The sequence below is a fragment of the Anas acuta genome, chromosome 7 (genome assembly GCF_963932015.1).
Source record: "Anas acuta chromosome 7, bAnaAcu1.1, whole genome shotgun sequence".
Taxonomy (NCBI): Eukaryota; Metazoa; Chordata; class Aves; order Anseriformes; family Anatidae; genus Anas; species Anas acuta.
In genome coordinates this window covers 26450819-26472763 of record NC_088985.1, presented here as the reverse complement: position 1 = coordinate 26472763, position 21945 = coordinate 26450819, and the positions used below count along the sequence as shown (strand labels likewise).

The 21945-nt window shown below is 40.4% G+C and overlaps 1 protein-coding gene across 4 annotated transcripts in view; it reads right to left on the bottom strand.

Moving 5' to 3' along the window:
• Nucleotides 1–21945, bottom strand: part of SORCS3 (sortilin related VPS10 domain containing receptor 3) — a 279259-nt gene that overhangs the window by 69263 nt on the left and 188051 nt on the right. For all 4 annotated transcript variants that reach the window (XM_068688547.1, XM_068688550.1, XM_068688548.1 and 1 more), the window contains 3 exons: nt 19247–19311; nt 12597–12715; nt 117–206 (listed from right to left, as the gene is read on the bottom strand). In XM_068688547.1, the coding sequence (XP_068544648.1) occupies nt 117–206; nt 12597–12715; nt 19247–19311 (274 nt within the window). The remainder of the gene's footprint in view (nt 1–116; nt 207–12596; nt 12716–19246; nt 19312–21945) is intronic.

The following is a 21945-nucleotide window of genomic DNA, read 5'->3' as shown; positions in this document are numbered from 1 at the left end:
CAGGTAGCACAACAAATGTAGCTCCCCACAGAGGAACTCCACTGAGGTGCTTTACCACTGGGCAGGCTGTATTATTCAAGATACTATATATCGGTGTTCATAAATGGTGCACTCACCTTAGGAAGAGAGTATTTGGGCAATTTAATCTGCGCAAAAGGCTCCCGTCTGTATGACACATAGTAATTTGCTCTTCCACCAGTTGTCACCTGTGGAAATATCAAAGAAAGTGAGTGATGGCCCTTTTGAGACATCCTATGCTGACATTTTTAAGAGGGTTTGATAACTTTTTTTTTCCAGATATCTTTTCTGTGACCTGCAGAAAAAAAAAAGCCTCTGTGTAACTCCATCAAAGAAATCCCAGACTTAGGAGGGCTGGAGCATTATTTACTTAAGCTGTGCTATTGTACTCTCCACTCTGTCTCTTATGCTTCAATTCCAGCATGATTTTAACATTAGGTATCTCATAAAAAGGGAAGAAGTGAGTACAAAGTGGAATAAAGAAGAAGATCTGGTTTTCACCACACCATTCCAACACAACTACCTTGGACAAGTAATTTAAAGTCTCTGTGCTTCCTTGAAATCATACCATCTCTGAATGAGGGTGTGGGGATAACTGCTACACATCCAAATCTGTGCTTTTATGGAGCGAATGAGCTGTAAAGACTGCATATAAATGCCACACATCGATTAGATCTACACCTGATAATTTGCAGTATATGGGATTTCAAACCTGTCACTAGTCTTAGTCTTGCTGTGGGTGTTCTTTCTGGCACCATTTCAGGCCTGGCTACAATGAGGCTTACAAAGTTGAATTTCCTATATTCTGCTGTTTTGGCAAGCTTGCAGGTTTGGAGATAGAACAATACATACAGCATTTCTCTATTATATGGATTTGTTGGCTTAAGTTTCCAATAAAGCTAACAGAAAGGTCCTAGATTCTCTCCTAGATATACTCCCTTTTATCTGACAGCGATATTTCAGAACAAGCTTACAAGTAATATTGCTATAACATCAATTATATTCTCAGTAATGATACCACCTCTAGATGGTAGCATTCTTCCCTAGAGAAGCTGTCATTTGAAGGACATGACATTAGCGGTCATGAAATTTGATATCTAATCAACTCAAGATAAGGCTTTTCTATTGACAGCTTGAAGAACTGGGAAGAAAGGAAGGGTTAGAAATAGAACAGGCTTCTACACTAAGACTTTCTGCTTGTTTGGCATTTTTACTTGTAATGATATTATAGTAGTATTTGGTGCTCACTAAATAAAATAAATTTAAAAAAAAAAACAACCATTATACACCACATAAGAAGGCAGAAAACTAGCCCAAATCATAGTGAGCTGAAACTGTACAGACAACGTATAGCTAAGTCGAGGGGAAACAGACACAAAAACCAAGAGTAATTTGCTTACAGTCTCAAAACAAGCCAGTGGCAGAGACAGAGAAACAAGAGTCACTTGACTCACTCGAGGCAAAGCTCACTGTACACTGGCCCAGTAGCATTTCTGGGCCCTGTTCTTCAGGTGCAAGGATGGTGAAAGGGCTGTGAGTGTTATTTCGGAAGGATATCTTTCCCATCTAATACTACCACTATCAAAATCAAGTTTTCACAGCAGAGGACAGACTAAGCAGTTGATACAGTCAGACCAACTCAAAAGCAAAAAATCATTTTTTCAGTAATTGTATTGATCAACTGTAAAAACAATGCCCAAAGTATCCCTCAAGTCTAGGTCATGCTATGTGAACAACGCAGGGAATATTTAAATATTCCTTATTCTCTTGGTGGTATTTCTGACCTCCATTGGAAGAGCCAAATTCTCAGTTGGTGTAACACTGCCACATACACTCATTTTACACCATTCATGATTTCAACATCAGTTCATTATTTGTAGCAGAGTACAGATTCAATTACTGTGTCCGGTGACTACTTGGCTAGGTCCCTCAGCACCTCTTCTGATGGACTGAGACATGGGCATTTACTTTTCTTTAAAATAAGAAAATTTACATACTTCAGAGGGATGCTGTGATGATTAATTAACATAGGAAACAGTCCACAATCTTCAAGCTACTCATATGAAGATATGGCAGAAGGAATATCAACAGGTGACCAATTCCCCCCATGCCAAGTTCTATTCTAAGTCTATCAGACACAAAAGATTTTACATAGTTAAAAAAATTATGCCACTGCAAAACTTAACTGTTTTTTTCTTCTTCTTATGACAGAAAGGTGAAATTACAACATGATTCAAGTTCACTGTGCATTAGATGAACTCCCTTTCAGTCCTCTACCTGGCACTAGATCACCTTGACAAAGGTTTAGAAGCAAAAGTCTTTGTGTCCTGTGGTCTTTCTGAGCCAGTTAGTTTGAAGCCACCCACAAATTCTGTTGGCAAGAGTTGTGTGAAGCTTATCTCAGCCAGGACCTCATCTTGCATGATTTACACATCCGTGGTTATAACTGTTCTAAAAATAATGATCAAGCCTTCTATAAAGTTTTGGCAAGCACTGTGGTACAGAATGAATTTTGGAAGGCCCAACTTAATTTATTTTGATGAACTTTTCTTTTTCCTATGAGCAAACTCTCCAACATTGTAAATCCCAGAGATTATGATACTGTTTTCCCTGCTAATGCCTCCTTTTAGTTCACATTTGATGACTGTCACCCAATTATTTGCTGTGAGCTCATCTGTCATGTTCAGTACAGAATTAGCTGGGTTTGTCTTTTTTCCTCCTCCTTTACTAATGACTGGCTTGTTAATCTGTTTTTCTGGATTTCTATTTTATGTGTTTAACTGGGCTTCTGGCCCATGGAAATGATTCATTTGGACGAATGTGTTTGCCATTAAACACATTTGTCTTTCCTAACCTATGTTTTCTTCCTTCCTCCACTCATAATCCACTACTCTTCTTTAATACTTGCATTATTATTATTTTTTTTACAAGATGAAAATCTGGTCTCACATCAATCAACACGTAAAGAAACATGAGAAGTTTCCCTTTAAAAGCCCTGAGAGTTTCAATATGCTAGTTCATCACCCAGGCTGACCTACAAAAGGACAGATTACATCAAACATAGAAGACAACAGAAGTATTTTCATAAGGCTGTAGAAATTGTAAAGAATATATAAAGGAATCCATTCATCTCCATCATTTCTGAGACATGCCTAGAAACACATGATTCTTTAAGAGCAGGTTTGGGTTTTGTTTAACCAGAAAAAAAAAAAAAAAATCTATCATCCAAATGAGATCAAAAGGCAAGCAGGAGGAGTTATAAGGAGTTACGATGTCCCAGAACGTAAAGACACCCATAATGATGGCAGAAACTGCAGATCACAGTGTATCAGGCTTCAATCTCATCTTCCTGGCTAACTGATGCTGGCATCCATAATTCCTGATGTAAATCGTGTATTGCTGTAACCAACACAGAACTACTAAATCTCCAAAATGACTCTGGGCTAAGCAAGACTTCAGCTGCCTCCTGCTGCTCAAAGACCCCACAGAAAGGCTAAAGGTACTCGTGTTGATGCAGCCTCTCATCAGCCTTGGTGGAAACACAATGACAGCGTGCAGTTAGCACATGATTTCTAAGCTAATGGCTGAAAGAGAACAGAGGACTTTCCTACATTGATTCTCAGCCTGGGTGGTTTACAAGGATAACAACCACTTGCCTTGCACAGTTACTGGAACAGGACATCTACTTTTCACATTGTTGATAACGTTCAAAGGAAAAGAGAATTGGTAATAGCACAGCTCAACCCACAATCATTAGACATGTTTAGACTTTGTAATTCCTGTAATTTACCTCCCACTTCAAGCATTGTAAATGGCAACTCAGTCAGTTTACAGAACCAAATGTAAAATTTCCTTATTGACAGTATGTCTTTGGATGTTATTTCCAATAAACTCCCTACTTTTTGAAGAGATGGGCTTCCTTTGCTTGTTAAGTTCCCTCCTTCCCAGTAACATGAAACGAGTTGGTAGGAGTGAAAACTTGAGAAACACTACATCAGTAATGTAATGACACCCTTGATTTGTGTTTTACACCTCCACAGAGTGCCGTGGCATCCTTCCTCACTGTTTTAACCTTAGTTACTCTTTCTTCTTCTCGAGGGCATAGCATTCCCTAAATCGATTTGTGGATTTAAGCATGGAGCAATTATGACATTAGGCAGACAAGCTTGCTCCTTAGCAAGTGAATTTGCTGTTTTTCAGAGCTGGCTGCTGCCTGAGCCTCGTACAGGTTTGCCAGCATGAGGACTGAAAAGTCATGTCTCCTCTCCCAAGCTTAAGCCTGTTGTCAGTCACAAGAGATTCAGGAGATACAGTGAGCTGGTCAGAGGAAGAATCCATGTGCATTACCCTAATGTAATGTTCTTCTTTCTTGATTTCTCAGCATGGCCAGGACAATCACCTTTCAGATATTTCTGTGTACTGACGTTCTCCAATGCCCTAACATAAACCACACCATCTAGGCTGAATTATCTCCCTGTGGCTTTTGTTAGTCACCCCTTTTGCACATTCATTAAGGCAATACACAATGACAATGACCTGAACATGAGGAGATAGGACTATATGCTGCAGAGACATGCATTAGTGCTTCCATGGGCTAAGCACCCTCAAGCTGCCTGCTAAATTCAGTAGGCTTTGAAAGCATGCCACATTTTAGAGTGTCAGACCCATCACTGAGAATTCGCTAAGACAAAGCTGCATTTATTTTACTGTCCTTGTTCACTTCCATCAGAGCTATGATGGCAAAGCAATAGGATGGAGTAATCTTGAGAGAAAATACTAGATTTGTTTTAAAAGCATCTCCTGCAGAAAATGTGCAGTTACACCAAAATATAAGCCATGTTAGAGCTGCAAATGCACACTACCCATACAGAAACCAACTTAAGAGAGGTGGATAATTATACACATTAAATCTCATGAGGGATTTCAGAGGAAACATATGAGTCTGCCAAAGTAATCCTTTACATCTCCAGCTGCAGACACTGTTGATAAATCATACAAGATGTGGGAAGGGGAGAGAATGATTAAAAAAAAAAAAAAAAAGTACAGCACAAAAAGCCCCAGAAACAAGATAAATGTAAATAAATAAATAAAAGAAAAATGATAATCAATTTTTATCAACAGATGTTTAGCTTCATGTTCCTACTCTGATAACATTTGGCACAGCAAAGATGAAATACTGCTAGAAATGGACAAAAAACACCCAGCAGTGAATAGGAAAGTAGCCAACTACTTACTGCCTGTCTTGCTTTAAGAAGACTTTTAACTAGCACCTGGGTTGCACTTTCTTTCATCTGTATGGATTAATTTCCCCTTCTGGAGAGCTGTCCAGCATTCTGAACAGGGGCAAGAGCCATTTTAAATAGGGGCAAGAGAAGATCAGCTGTAGCAGGCATTATTCACCAGTAAAACAGGTGTAATCTTGTTCATCATTTAAACGTCTTCATCCTATTAGTTTCATAATAAGCTTTTAATGATTTCTTCAATAAAAGACTCAAAGACCAAACCCTACAAGTTGGAGAGTGCTCCATTGTCCCGCCAAGCCGCTCTCTCTACCATCGATTGCAAAGATAAAAATCAATTGGAGCTAAGCAGGGTGAAGTTAAAAATAAATTGCACAGATTGATTTCTGTTAAGACCTTTGGCTCCTAGTTAAAAAATGGAGGAAAGAAATATATATTTGAACATAGTGTATTTAGCTTCTACAGAAATCACGAGAAGGCTCTAGACCGGGAAATCAAAGTTTAATTTCTTCCCTATCTCATTTCACTGGGAGGTTTCGTATTAAAATAAATAAATAAATAAATTGCATTTCTTTATTCTTGGGGAAGTTTTCTACTTAAGTTATTAAACTGACAGCTTGAGAGCTGAAGTTCAGTATCCATACAAACTTGTATAACCTCAACTGTGGTTGCTGGTTGATGTCTACTCACCTGACAGCTGTATTTGATTCAGCAAACCACACTTATTTAGCCCAGCCTTAAAAACTTGATAAACTTGAAATATACACTCATGTCCTACTAAATGTTGGCACTTCTAGGTTTGACTAAATAACCACAGTTACAAGCAATAATATAGTAATAAACTATTTCTCTGACCTAAGCTCAAACATAGATATAGATATATAGATATATATATATAGCTTATAGATTAATTAGGAACTTCTTTTTCTCCATAAACCTTTGAAGAGAAATGAAATGTGCTCCCACCCCTGTTCTAAAGCTATAAATAATTAATATTTTTCTTTTTTATGGAGCCTGAAAAAAATACATTATCATAAAGGTATCAACTTCGATAAAAATAGAATTTGATTCAGACTGTAAAAAATAATAAAAATAAGAAGCAGCATTTTTTACAAAAGCCATTTTTCATCATATCACTTCAACTAAGATTTTTGGACACACATTGATGAGACTCCGAGCATGCAGAAAAGGTAGTATTATTGATAGGTACCCTAAGAAGCTATCAGTAATTATGGGCAAATGCTGATACCAGTGTGTTTAAGGGGAATTTCTGAAGCAAAAGACTGAATTTATTCAACAGCTTTTGGCAGAAGTATTTGGTCCCATGAGCCACAGGAATTATTTAGATGTGTATTGTGAGAGTTACATTTAGCTGCTCTATACATGAACATCTAGGAAAATTCTGGATTTGCTTGTTTTTGCTCATCCTAGTACACAGGCTAAAATACTGCCCTGCCATACACTTTTCTGAAGTGAGCAAAACTCTAAGTGTAAAATTACTTCAGATGATGAAGAGCATTTGGCAAACTTTTCCCTTTCCACATGGAATTCCTGCTGTCTAGAATAACTGCAGCTGCTCCCACGCTGCTGGATGTGCAAGCTGTGAGTGATCACCATTCTCTGCTTCTTAGCATCCACACTGCCAATCCCATCTCATTCAGGAGGACTATTAACGACAGCCAAGATCCTCTCTTCCCTGCTCACCTCACACTTCTGCCTTTTTTAGGTCATCCTCAGAGTAAAGACAACCACCAGAGCAGCTAAGCTTTTTGAGAACGGGACCTTCTCATATCCTGTGACAACCTACACCGGAGGAATCAGGAGTCAAGAGAGAGCAGTGCAGCTCCTGGGGTTCCCAGGATGCTGAGCTACTAATGAAATGACATAGAAATCTGCCAAGAAATCGTCCCAAGACGGGAAATAGCAGAAGGAGCCAGGGAAGGGACAACAGCAGTGATTAATATGTCAATGCCTTGGTACCTGAGAACCAGGAACACAAGACCCTCTTAAGAATTTCAGCTCACAGGTAAACACCTTGACAAATTATGTTACATTTTGTAATATGAGTGGAAAAGAGAAGAGGCCCCCATGTTCTCCCTCTTTAAAGGCCTTGGGAAGCGATAAAACCTCTCAGCATACCTCTCTGGATAATGGTGCAAGAAACTTCCCACTTAAAGTGGAAACGGAGCAGAACCTGAAGTGAACAGAGCCCTTTCCAACCAGGGCTTGCAGGTGTTGTTTCTTGTCCCTACAAGGTGACACCACAAGCCTTTAGCCCTAAAGGCAGACCTAGGAGTGTCCATCTCACAAGGCAACTGTTTGGTCTTCTGGAGAAAACAGGCATCACCCCCAAACTCAAACCAGGCATCAGCTTCTTCTAAAACTCGGAAGAGCCTGCTGTGCCCAGGAGCTCTGCCAGTGCCATGGAAATTGCTGAAAGTCTGAGCTACATTTCAGATTGACTTCAGCTGCAGATGGTACGGATTCCCTGTACCATCTCAGAGAAAAATAAAGACATAAAAAACAATCATGATAGGTATTGATTGCCCATCCACACATCTCTGTACAGCCAGTTCAAATCAAATGGTTCAAAGTTACCCTGGGGGTCTCTAAGCATTGACAGAGACAGAAACTTCAGGGAGGAATAGGGACAGTGTTAACTGGATGTTGAGCTAGACTGGTATGACCTCTGGGAGGAAAGCCACACACTGAAGAGTTTACACAAGGAAAACACAACAAGATTAATAGGGAGGAGAAATATTTTATGAGACTTACTTCTATCGTTTGGGGGAGGGAAGGTATTTTTCACATAACAAATCCTTCCTCAAGTCCGTTAGGATCTCATGAGTATGCCCAAAAGCTTATCCGTGCCTTTTCTAACTCTATCAGTTCTGATCTCATAAAAAAAATACTACCTCTCCCTGTAAACTTTGTCTCACTCACATTCTTAGCCCACTAGCACTATAACAGCAGTACAGCCAGCAATCTTTATACCACACAACCTGGAAAGTTTAATTGTTGTTACTGTCCCTTGCCAGACATGTGGGAAAATCCAGTCCTTACCTGGGGCTTCACCACTGAGCTGGGAATGCCCTAAGTCCCTGCTGGTTGTCGGATTTGTCCAGCACAGGACTCCAGGCACCCAACGGAACCACTGAGTTATTGCACCTGAGATAACCTCCACATTACCATTACATAATTGGGAACGACTTTAACTTTGCAATAATTAGCTCCCTCTGCCAGCTGCAGGACTGCCCACTTGAATGTTGCTTTCTGCAAAAAATGGGGTTTTACAGCAAAGCTGATTCCCAATGCCATTTTTTTTAATATCCCCATTAGTTCTTAGACCACCACAAATAAGCAACACCGTACTGAGAATTTTTCAGTCCAGACTTTTTCACTCTCCGCAATAAGCAATGACATTTGCTCATGCTTTCTTGCATTTTCAGTGGAACTTTTTCATCTGTTGGCAAGGAAACTTACATAGATCATTCCTGCTCTTTCACAGCTACTTTAAAGAACTAAGTAGCATTGATATTATTTGCTTGCTTAGAGAAAAATAAGAAGTTTCTGCTCCAAACAATGCTTCTCACTCAAAACAATTTTCTGCAAAATAATCCCCACGTTCATTAAAGTGTTGCATTTTAGTCTCTTTTCAGCAACCTGAGCAATTCTATTACTCATACTGATACTTGACTTGCTTGAAAAATCTTTTCCCCTGAATAACACTGTGATTTATTTTTACCATAGAAATTCTCCAAAATATCAATAGCCTAGATACATATACAAAACAAAAGATAGTTCCTAACCCTTGAGTCTTATAATGTAAGCTCTTTGTCAGGATATCAAATCTTATACACAATTTCAGGTTACCTCTGCACCTGACTTTAGAAAGTGATACGAATTCAGTAGAAAGTATTCAAAGGCACTTATAGGGATAGGTTTGGTACTGCTTTAAATTACTGGCTTCACCAGTACACAGCTGTATATTTGAACATAACTGACATTCACCTTAATGGCAAAGTTGCAGCTAATATTTCATACACCTTCATGAGATTAGCTCCTTTTTGTGTACAGTAAATAAATTCACGCTTAATATCATATTCCAAGGTTTTCTCACAAATAAGTGATCTACTTTGTAAGATATGCAAATTTTAACTATGAAGGAAGGAGCTGAAATTGGCTCCTGGCTACATGAGAGCAATCTTGTGAATTGAATGAAATCTTATACACAAAACAGAGGGCATGATTTTCTCTTTATATATCAATTTATACAGACTTACCCAATCTTACAGCTGTGCTAGGCATCCTTCAACAACTAGTGGTCAATCAAATAGAAAGTCAATCAGTAAGTTCAGAATGATCACCTACTGTTCTATTCATAAGAATTCTTCCTGTTATCTCTTAGTAGCTACTTCTTCCCTCTTCATTACCTTTTATATTTTTCATTTTGTGCTGTTATTTATCTCCTTTGCCTGGTTACTAGTCCCAATCTTTTCAACCTCTCTTCATAGGCAAGTTTCTTTCAAGCATAGGATCATTCTTATTTTTCTTTTTTCCCCTGTAATTCTGCAAGATCCTTTCAGAAGTGCTGTACAACAACACTCCACGTAAGGAAGTGTTGATTTATAATGGCACTGTAACATTTTCCATATTTTCCCTTCTCCTGTGCGTTATGCACCATAACATCAAATCTGCTTTGAGAGCACAGATATACAGGTTAATTCTTCCCAGGAATCTGACACTACAGGCCTGTTTATCAATTTGATTAGAATGGATATACACTGGTGAATAGCTGCATACAGATAATGCGAGATGTTTATATCAATAGCTGGGATTCACCTTCCCTTACTATAGCTGTTGGAAAGTTATAGGTCTTCTCTAAGCTATAATTAGGTGCCTTCTAATGTTAAAGACAAAAGAATATACAGAGAGAGACCTTTCTCATCCTGCAATGGGTGTCTAGGATAAAATGAATTGCCCTTGAAGGTTCTGATCTGTCCACTCTAGAGAAACACAGACTACCGGCTTAGACTAAAAGCCTAATGTTTTCATGATGAACGTTAAAAGAAATGAGTTACCCTCTTTACTCCACAACACTACTTCTGATTTGTTCCAGCACAGACAGATGGGAGCTCATGCACCTATCTTTTATGCAGCTATTAAGCCTCACCAGGTTCTTAACATTTAATTTGATATTTATTTATTCATCTCTAATATTTGAAATTCAGAAGAGCTGGCTCCCATATTTCTGCCCAAGATTATCCAGACAGAATGATATGCATGAGATATTGCACACAGTGAATCCGACACATCCCATAATAGGCAGCTACATCACATGACTTCGGAGATTAATACATCCAGGACATATCAGCACTCCTACATATGTACCAAGCAAACACTCTGCAAAGCCCATCGACCATATGCTGGACACGGTGGATTTAACACACCTTCAGCTCAGAAAGGGGTGTGCTGTGAATCTGAAGTGTCTGTTTCTTGCTTGAGAACTACATGGGCTTGGTCTGTGCCCTGTTTCCAGGCAATTTTTGCATTCCCACAAGAGGGATGTAAAAATGAGGGAAAAGCAATAGACAACCTGTGAAAGGAAGAGTCTCCTGCCTGCCCAAACCAGCAGAAATGTTTAGTTTGTACATTTAAAATTTTTGAGAAGTGGGGGTATATAATTTTCACTCTGAATACCCATAACATTGAAATAAAACAATACCGAGGGCATCCAAGTCACTAGGTGCCTTCTAATGTATTACGAATACATACACACATTTGTACACAAACTGCTTTTTTTTTTAAACTTGAAGCAATTGTTTCCAGTAATTGCTAATTTAAGTCAGAGGAGTGCACACACCAGGCAGATGTCATCACTGCAAGCTCAAGCTTCTACACAGAGCATTCTTCCTGTAACACAAGTGAGAGCCGTGCAATGAGGAATGTCTGCGAGACCTCAAGCTAACCATAAAGAATTGGATGCTCCACAATGCCCTCAGCCAGATATAAACCTCCAGATTAACAAAGTCTTTCAAAAATACTCCTTGGTGAGTAACAGCATTTATTGATTGGAAAGCCTTTGCCTCTAGTAAAATCATGACTAAGCTGCAACAGCTACACTCTCACTGTATTCTAGCAGCAGGTCTCTCCCCGACACCAGAAGAAGTAGTGGAAGGCTGGGTGTCATGGGAGGATCGAGGGGGGGCTGTGGCTTCCATAACAATCAGTCTTCTCCAGAGCAGCTCTCTCCCCTGCTCACACAAGGAGCAGACTGCCTACGCTATTCATGTGCATGCATTTTCCATATTGCAGTCTTCCTGGGTCATATGGATTTAGTCTTTCACCTTATCCCAGCACAGATTATCAGCCTTCCCACCTAAACTTCCATTTTAAAGAATAATTTCACAATGAATGGTGCAGAACTTATTATTTGTATGTATTAAAATAAATAAATAAATAAATAAGGAGCTTTCCTTAACCCTATCTTAGTCAAAAAAGGAAGTGTGTGTCATTCCTTTGCCACCTGGATTAAAGTTTCTTCTCATCTCATTTCCACACCTCATCATCATGTCTAATCTCTGTCTCCTGAGTTCTCTACATCCTGGAATTACCACAGCCTAGATTATGGTCTTCACTCTAATGGCACATCTTTGGGAATTTCTCTTAGACACCGTATGATTCTTCTCACAACTCCATAGGTATGAAATAGGGAGAGATGGCCTCATACCATTCCACCTATGTTTTCTCAGAAAATCTCAAAAACTTTAAGTTTCTTGTTTAAGTTCTGCCACTTCCTCCTCACCTACAAAACCCTCATCAACTAGCTGGATAATTTACAGCCATCTTCTGCCTTGAAGGTGTCCTGTAACATCTTTTTTCCAATCCCTCTGCTATTTTACCTCCCACTACAAATCTTTGTTCAATCCATTAACATTATTTGACTGTCAAATTAGCATAAACCTTCCATTTGTTAAAATGATCACTCACACCTTTCCTTTGCTCTTCTCTGTTCTTTTCAGTTCACAGTAGCTTCTTTGCAATTTCCAAGTAGACACAACAATAGCAAGTTAGAGTTTCTGCAAAACACGTGGACCCTCATGATTATCGATGAGCAAACTTTTAAAATATACCAGATTAACATGAGACAAGTGAGGAACAGAGATCAATTACGTTGTTTCAGACTGCATTGCCAATCTAAAGTAGGTGGATATAGACTCCCTGCTCTTACAGTTTGCAGTCCCACACATTTGTCCTAAGAATATGCCTTCTCTCTCCCACAGAACAAATACCTTGTGCAGGCAGAATTCTTGTCACGTTCTCATCGAGTCAACATACCTGGATGAAGATATATTCATCCTGAACAACAAGGGAGCTGATGTCAATGGAGCGTGAAAATGGCCCAGTCCTTTTGGTCTCTGAGCACTCCTGGATCCGACAGGTCAAATAGTGGGTGTCTGTAATGGGAGAATATGTACACATGAGAAATACCCATGTAGAAACCTTGTCTGAAAATGTCATCAGCAGCTTAGAGGAAAGTCTCTTGAAGGGAAGTCTTAATCTCATCTCCAACTAACTGGACATTATTGCATGATCCACCTCTGACCTTTAAAACTGTAACTGCTCACTGGAGTTGGGAATTCATCACACTTCCATACCCACTGTTCCCTTTCCCATCGTGCAGATATCCCTCTGACAAGTGGAGGGTACAGATCATAAATGCATCAGAAAACCGATGATAATACCATACAGAGAAGAAAAGATTTCAAAAGCCACCTAGGTGGAATTTATCCATTCCACTGTCCTACTGAGTATTATATTTCCATTCTCCCCCTAAAATACCCTAGCCTGACATCTGTTTTTTATTGTGGGAGTAGCATGCAAGGAAAAAAAGAAGTCCAAACCAAACTATTAAGTTTAATTTATTCTGCTGTGAAAATTATAAGTTTATCACCAAATTAACAGTTATTATAGCCATATATAAGCTAGGTAGGAAAACACCATGGACCTGAAATAGCATGATTAGCTGAAGAGTCCTAAAAGTAGCTACATACAATAGATGTAAAATACTTCTGTCTGGAGGGAGGACAGGAAGACCCTCACAGTAATGGCATGCCCTGCTAGTCCTTGGCATTACTTGAGAGAAGGAACAGGACTGGGAGAACAATGTGAAGAAGACATAAGGCAGTCAAGATGCTTCAATAGAGGGGCCTGGATGAGAAAGCAGATATATAGCCAGATGCTCAGAGTGGCAAGAAGAGACAGGCTCACCTCCAACAAGCTGGCAGAGGTTACAGGGGATTAAGCGTTATTTCACTCAGGCTAAGAAAGGATCTCATGAAACAGAACAATCATGGCATTGTGTCTCTGGATTTATGTAATCTAAATATGCCATCTCTGCCTTTCAACTGCTCTTCTGAAAAGTGCAAATTAGGAAGAAAATGAAAATACAACTAAAATGATGGCTGCAATGATAAAAGGGTCATATCTTTTACACTGCAGCACTTTTACAGGCTTCTTAGCTTCAAGCACTTGTTGACTTTTCTACAAAGGGTGAGAACATACCATTCAGGATGAAAACAGTGAGTTTGTAATGACTGAGGTGAGCTTATTACAGTGGTTTTAGTTCCCATGACTGCACCAATTAACAAGAACCTTGCTGAACTAACCCAAAAGGATAAAAGAAGTTCCAAGGGGCTGCAACTAGCCCAGCAAAACTTCTTATAGGATTGTCCATCCCATAACCTTTGCAATTGTCCTTCATCTGTGTCTTTAGAAACAGCAAAACGTGTTTAACTGCAAAGCAGTGGGGGCACAACTGAGATCCTCTGACACTCAGCTAACTGCCTTCTTGTATTCAGAGACAGATTCACAAAGTTTGGCCCGTTCACCTTCCATTGCCTAGTCCCACTGACAGACCCAAAGAATGCAAAAAGAACACAAAGCAGGTCAAATGAATTAAAAAAAAATATATATATATATATATATATATAAACCTGATAAATCTTCATGCCCAGCTGCATCACTAAAAACCTGTGTTTAAAGGCTGCAGACCTGGTACAGGCACTGGGAATTCCAGGTCAATAAGAGCTACGTGGCTGATTCAGAGCAGTTGCATACATCTGGCCCTGCACTGAAAACATAGCCCGGTGATGGAGCTAAAGCAGCAGTAACAGTTGTCAGTGCCAGCTCAGAGTTTCTAGAGGTAATTAATGCATATGGTGTATGGTGGAACATGCCTAACGTAGAGACAGTGCCAAATAACTGGACTAGCAGACGGGCTGTGCTTTCTCTCAGCATAAAATACCAGCAGCAATAGAGAGGTCAGATCCTCAGCTGGGATAAATAAAGGGTTCTCATCAACTGACATACACAGACTTCACCCAGAATGGCTGTTTAGGTCCTGAACGTGGAATCTAAGGCATCTTTACAGTGGGTGGAAGAAAATCCTGAGAAAACAAGAGGGTCTTACATATTGCCATTCAACCAAAAGAGCTCAGCAGCCTTGACCTGTTCTTCAAGGTAGCACTAAAATTAGGCAGAACCAGGAGGAGAGGTCAGGAGCTGTATTTTTAGCAGCTCGTTCCCACCACTATGTTCTCCCACACAGTCGCCAGGATATTCTTATCTTTCCAAAAAGGGGATAATTTGCTGCTGCTGAGTGACAGAATGGGAGGAGGAATAAAAACCTGTCACAAATAAATGCAAATAAACCACAAGTGTTGACATGACAACTAGCTTCCTGCCTGCTGAGAAATGTGTCATTTCGAGTGTGTTACACCAGCAATCAAATATACTCAAAGAATGGCACCCGATTAATATTCACAGGAAGTTGGTGGTGGAGAAGGGGGGTAGTACCCTATCCACTTTCCATTTAGTAACTTGTTTATTTGTTTTCATCTATTTTACAACACAAAACCTGCAGAAGAAAACATAGGCACACAAAAAAATGATCTTCAGACCTGTCTTTGTATATAAAACTAAGTTTAATTTTGAGTTTCTTCCTGATGTCCCACATAAAATGAAAAATAATTCCCATTAAAACACATCCCTTTGAAACACACACACACACAAAAAAAAAACCTTTAAAACACAAAATCCCCTTTAAAAGTCAGGTAAAAATATGACAGGGTATAATAAACAGTAACATCTAAGCAAGAAAAAATGCCATGCAGCTTAACAAACCTTGATGTGGATATTTTGCAAGGCCAGAGGCTCAGACTGGAGAAAAACCCAAACCAACAGTTTAAATTATAATATTCCAAAAACTCTGAGTTTTTTTTGTTGTTGTTGTTTGTTTGGGTTTTTTTTTGCAAAGGCCAAAATTTCAAGGCCAGAAAGGCTGGTTTTCTTCAGCTGAATGGAAGCTGGAGATCAAAAGTCCAAAGTAATAATCCCAGAAGACCCTAAACAACTATCTTATAAAATAATCAGCATCTCCTTTTTAATATTTAAATTCCCAGAACATCTCACATTTTTCTGTAAGTCAAATGGTGAACTGCCCCTGTGTTATCTGCCCAGCACTCAGCTCATATGTGAGTATGACTGAAAGCCAGAAACCATCCCAAGTTCCTGTCCAAGGATGGATCCCCAGAAGGGCAGGTGGTATGCACCCAAGCTGTGCAGCCCTATGAAGCCTTGCTTACCTTTCACTGGGAGATGCATGCCTTAAGAGAAGTTGGCTTCAATCTGGGGAGTATTTCCTGTTTATATAATGTCTCAGACAAAAGCAGAATTAGTCTTTTTCTTTCTTTTTGTTTGTTTTTATATTCACTGCAAAAATAGTTGAGAAGTGCCCCCTATTTCCTAGCTGGCCTCAAAAACTTCTTGTGCTTGTAACCTAACAGCCAGCTATTTTCTCAGCCCACCCATGAATGAGGCAATATGGACATCAAACAGCCTGAAGGCTTTGCTGCAGCTCCAATCCCAACATCCATGCCTCCCCACAAACCCTTCCAACAAACTTATTTCACTTAGGATTACGGAGTGACTTTCCCAGAGGCATATCCATTTTCCAGCTGAGGAGCTCAAAACACCTCCCCATTGTTAATTAACATGGTCACCCGTAATGAGAATTTGGTGCGTGTTATTATTGCCCAGGACTTAGTTACTATTACCTCATTTTATCTTTCAAGTTTTGTTTTTCTTTTTAATTTACTCTTTTCTCTGTAATTAAAATGTTGTTTATTGTGTCATACCTGTGAGTGAGGAGACTATCTCACCAAACATCATGAAGTTTAATACATCTTTCCTAGGAGCACTTGTGGGTGCATGCGTCCATGGATTTGTATTAGCTCCCTTGCATTCAGCCCCATCCTTCCTGCTATTACACCCAGGCAGAAGGTACAGTGCCCAAGGCTCCTACATGTTTTTATAATTTAGAAACGCAAGCCTAGATTATTATTCAGCTACAATAGCTCTGCCAAGATGTTGAAAAAAAAAAATGTGAAAATTTTGATCTGCCGTAAAAGACAGGAACAGCTTGAGATCAGCTAGGCACTGGAATTCACAGCATCTTGCAAATATTCAGAGAGACAATGTACTGGGGCAGATTATTTTTGAGAACCATTCCTAATGACCAGACAGACAAGACCCAGGGAGCAAGACGTCTCAAAGGACATACGACAGAAGAGTGAACAGGACTTCCACCCCCCAGCTCCCTGAGTTTACTGATAGCCCTGACTCATTTATGGATGAACAATACTCTAGCATGTCCCCACCACCTGTTTGTTCCCAGCCATGGAATGTATTTATGTATTTTAGGCTCCAGTGTCTGAATCAGTATTAGATCAGTTCTTGAATCCCATGAGTAATTACTGTTAAAGAAGGAAAAGAGGAAAAAATAAAATAAAAAAAAGCATCATCAAGTTTGTGATTCTGATCCCAAATTCCACACACCAAAGACAAATGCCCCTCTAGAAGACTTGTGTATTTTTAAAATGGTCAGGGACATTGAAGACAGGGATTCTAGTTCTTGACTGGAGCCAAGCAATGGGAATACTCAAATCTCTGTCTCTTAACGCATCAAGTAAATGCCTGAGCCACCAGACTGACCTAAGAGGCATCATAAAAGCCTCCTTTTCATGCCAACCACCAAGGGAAAACTTTAGTCGCAAACTTTCCAGCCAAGAGGAGATAACTGCAGGGATCCATTTTCCAGCAGGTAGAAGTGCCTCAGCCACTTCAGTGAGAGCACGGAGGACCATTTTTGCTATGGAGCCAGCCAGGAGAAAAGTTCAGCCTGCCATTCCTAAGCACGCAGAGGTGTACCATTTCACACCAGGTGAGCCTATAGCTCTGAGGCAGTCGATGTTTTATAACACGAGCTAACATCATTTTTAAGCCTTAAAAACTCTAATTGGAGCAATATGGTTCTTCTGTGCTGTGCTTGGCTGGGAGATGAGTCCTTTTGGAGCTGTCCCTCAGCAGGACACCCCAGCAGGGCCAGCACAGCCCACTGAGTCCCGCCTGCTGGGACAATGCTTTGCAAGGGGCCTGTTTTGCTGACACGACTGTTCAAGCCTGACTTTCGGGGAAACCCTCAATAACATCAACAGCCAGTTTCAAAATGCTGAATTTATACATTAAAACAAGAACAAACAACAACCCCCCAAGCAAACAAGGCCTGAAGGAAGAGAGTTGTCTGTGAACTGGGAAGACATCTTTCAAGCGAAGCATCTACATTCTTGACACATACAGTATTCAAATAGCTGGGTGAGCAAGTGTAAACTTAGTTTGAAAACAGTCCTCATCAGCAGTTTATTTGCCTACTTACTTACTTCTTCACTTGTTTTTTTGCCACTTCTCCTAGAATCTCTACAACAGCATATGCAGCAACAAAGACACTGAAGAAGCCTCCCTACCTTGCCCACCCACCTGCCAGCCTGTTTTGCTCTTTCCCCATATTCAACAAACAGCTGTCACTCCTGAGCTTTTATTGCCTGGTTATTTATTCAGCTGCCATCACTAAATAGCAGTGGGAGGCCAATGAATGATTTTAGAAGATCCACAGCCTCAGAGAAGTCACCCTGATAGACAGAAGCTCGTTCACACAGCATCTGGCCTACACAGCACTTGACTAAAGCAAAAACGTTTGTAACCAACAAAAATAAAGTATTTTCCCCTTAGAAATCCTCTAAAACATGAGTCTTATGCTGCTTTTCTACACTGCCCCTGTAGCATTTTATGCTACATGTATGTGGCATTGAGCTGGAGTAATGCTGGCTTCACCCCAGAAAGAGATGCATTAGCATGCTAAAAATCCTGTAAGAAATAACTAAAGCACTGTAGAGAGAGTGGTGGAGAAATTCAGTTTCTAATACACGCTGTTTTTGTTGGAGGTTTGTTACAGAGGAATCTGTTCTACTGAAAATGTGGCTACATTCATTTCAGCAAGGGGTTAAGATTTTGTTTTGTTTTTCCTATTTCTTACTTCAGATCCAGGCATCTCTTCAAGGCACGTAACGTTTTGGTACGGAGGACCTATTCACACATCCTAGGCAAAACTGAAAAATCCTTTCAAAACAAGTCAAAGGGCCCGTGGGGCATAGAGACATTCTGGCCAGAGGAGTCTGACCGTAAGCAATTTCTCAGATTCTTAGGAAGAATTTAGCTGTTTTGAACACCTCTGGAAATGCATGGAGGCTGTACTGCACAGCGATGGCAACTCAGCTCTTCATGATTCATACATGAATCACGAAAAATACGTGATATTGAAAAAAAAAGTTAAATACTGAGAAGAATAGACTGCTCTGTAGTTCAACAGATTGTGCTTCTGCCCATCCTCTCTACAGACAGAAGCCCTGCAGCCTCTGAATTCTCCCCCAGGGTCGAAGGATAAAAATATGTCTCGCATCAAACCCCATGACCCACATTTTTCCTATCAATTAAAATGTAAATGGGGAGACAAAATGAGCAAAGTGAATTTCAATTCCCATTCCATTCTTGACTCAAAGTACATTTTTTCAGCATTGGCTCCAGGCACTCACGTCCATCAGCTGTCCGGGCTTCCATGTGTACAAGGTCTGGTTCTTTATCCAAACCGGCCACCGACCTGGGGGGAAGAGAATAAAAACAGAAAAGACGACATCAGGTGAGGCAAAAGGCTGCAGTCAGATGGACAAAGAGTGAGGAAAAGCAAAACCAGTTCAACCTTATGACACTGTGCATGTAGGTCCCTACCTCCTACCCACTTCGTTGTCTCTTCTATGTTCCTGTGAAGCCTGCTCCCAGGGACTATGTGCTAGCCTATAAACTACCCTTCCAGCTGCTGGAAAGAAAACAGCGACCATTCTTGGGGTGGCAAAGCTAGCTGGTTCCAAGATCCATCGAAACCAGAGCTTTTTTCATGCTGCAAGAGAGATGAGGACACAGCAGCCACATGCTTATAAACAAAAAATTAAAAAGGGGTTTTACTCAGCTGAATAGTGAGGCAAGATCCGTTCCTGGTTTGCTGTGCAATCTTACTACCGTTTATCTCAGTTTCCCCATTTTCAATGGATGGCTTTTATGAAATGGCTTTAAGAAATGTAAGATATTATTTATCATTTTCCCTTTACAATTATGAAACAAGGCATGAACTTCTCTAAACCCAAGCACCTCAAAGCAAATCTTCCCCCCCCCCCCCTTTTTTTTTTTTTTTTTTACTCCCTAAAAATGTTTTGCAAGGTACACTAGAAAGACAATTTTCCTCTTGGCAGATGGAAAGTCAACCCCAGAACAGAAATGTTATTCTTAGTGTTCTGGCCGATAAGAATCACTGGGAGATGAACATTTATTCCTAGCAATGGCTGGCAGGGGGAAAAAATATCCATAGATGTCCACGTGATTTATGGAGCTGCTTCTCCCGAGTTAACCAAGGGGTTAGATTAAAAAGGGACAACGACAAAAATCAGTTTCTAATTTGGTGGAAGCTGAATTTGATACAGTAGATTGTAAATAATAGATTCCCCTCTGAGCCAGCCAACGTTCACAATTCCCTAATGTTCTGAAACATTTTTATCACGATCTTTTGCTGCTTTAATCCTTGGGGCATCAACAGCTAAAACATTTCAAAAAGAAGAAAAAAAAAAAAAAAAAGAACATACCAAATACAGATGCTCTGATATATTTTTGTGGAGCTGAAAAAGCAATTGAAGCAACAACAAACACACGTATGTGCCAGGGTTCAGCTAAGATCAGCCAGTGCTGCAAATGCCAAAACAGCTCAATATGACCCAGAGTGGAGGTACCCAAAATTGGCTCTGCTCGTTAACTTAGAGCATCGCTTCAATAGCGAGCCTACTCACAACATACTGTGAACCGTAGCAAAAAACAACACAGCAAAACAAAGCCGTGCAGGCAGAGCTTTCATCATTCCACTCCTGGTGAGAAATAGCCTGTTCCCTAATCACTACCACCAGTTTCAGGGTGATGCCACAAAGAAGATAGCACTGTGCGTTATCAGAAAGGATGCCAGGACGGGCCAGAGTCCCTGTGACCATGCAATTATCACTGTCAAATCTTCTGAAAGATCTGGGTGCAGTTAAAAGTGACAGTAGGACTGACAGGAAATCCCTTAAAATGTCAGTGAAAAACACTACAGAGTGCAGCATCATTATTTCCCAGTACATAGGAAGAACACATCTTTCGTGTCCATAGCCAAATCGTTCTGCTTTTTTCCACAATGAGCCATAAACGCTGCTCTCAGCTGTTCAGCAGTCGTGACTCTCACTTGTGACTCACCAAACAGGACAGAGGAGCGTGCTTACCATGCATTATAACTTTATAAAAGGGTCCAGCAATTTCTGCACTTTTTGGCAGAGGTCGGGAACACTTTAGGAATCCACCCCACGGCCCTTCCCAGCAGGCTTTCTATTAAATCCAGACATTGCTCTAGAGGCTGCACTCGCCAGATTTCCTTCTCAAAGCCAGACACTAGCCTTTTGCACAGAGCCATTGGCTGTGTCGGCAATGCCAATGTCACCCATTCCCCCTCCAGGCAGAGGGGCACTGTGCCTCCCCCACAGCAAAGGGGCAAGCCCAGAAAGGAAGCATCACCGTGAGGGCTGCCATAATGCTATCCATCTTGAAAGGGACTGAAATTAGTAGCATCTATGCATTTCCAAAGAAAAACCAGAATACCATTATTATTACCGTTGTGTGTTTGCATACACAAGCTCTGTGGATCCATTCCACTTATAATTCCTATTATGTGAGCACACGAGACAGGAGTCTCCCGAAACGTGTCAGTCTAGCTTGAATTTCTTTCCCAGTGCCATCTACTTGTTTCCTTAATTAGTTTTGACAAGCCTGATGGTTCTTTTCAGAACAAGGACGACTTCAAAAGGACCAGCATACAGCATCGCCCAGTACTTCTGTGCTCAGTGAATGCCGTACTTCAAGTGGAAAAGCTCACAAAGCAATCTCCTGCAGCCCAAAAGCAAAACAAGCTCCTGTTATCTACAGACAGATAACAGCCCTGTAAAGTAATGCATTGGTCATCCTTCCTTCTCCCAAACCTCGTTGTTCTCTTCTATCAAAGCCTCTGACTGAAAACAAATCCCCACTCAGCGCTGTTTCTTCATGCCTCCCCTCGAGTCTGCTCCCACTGGCAGAGACAATGGCTTTGGTTTGCAGTGTTTCTGACTCCTGAATACGGGTATCTTGAGTATACGGTCTCTCGTCATTTGTCTGGAGAAGCTTTACG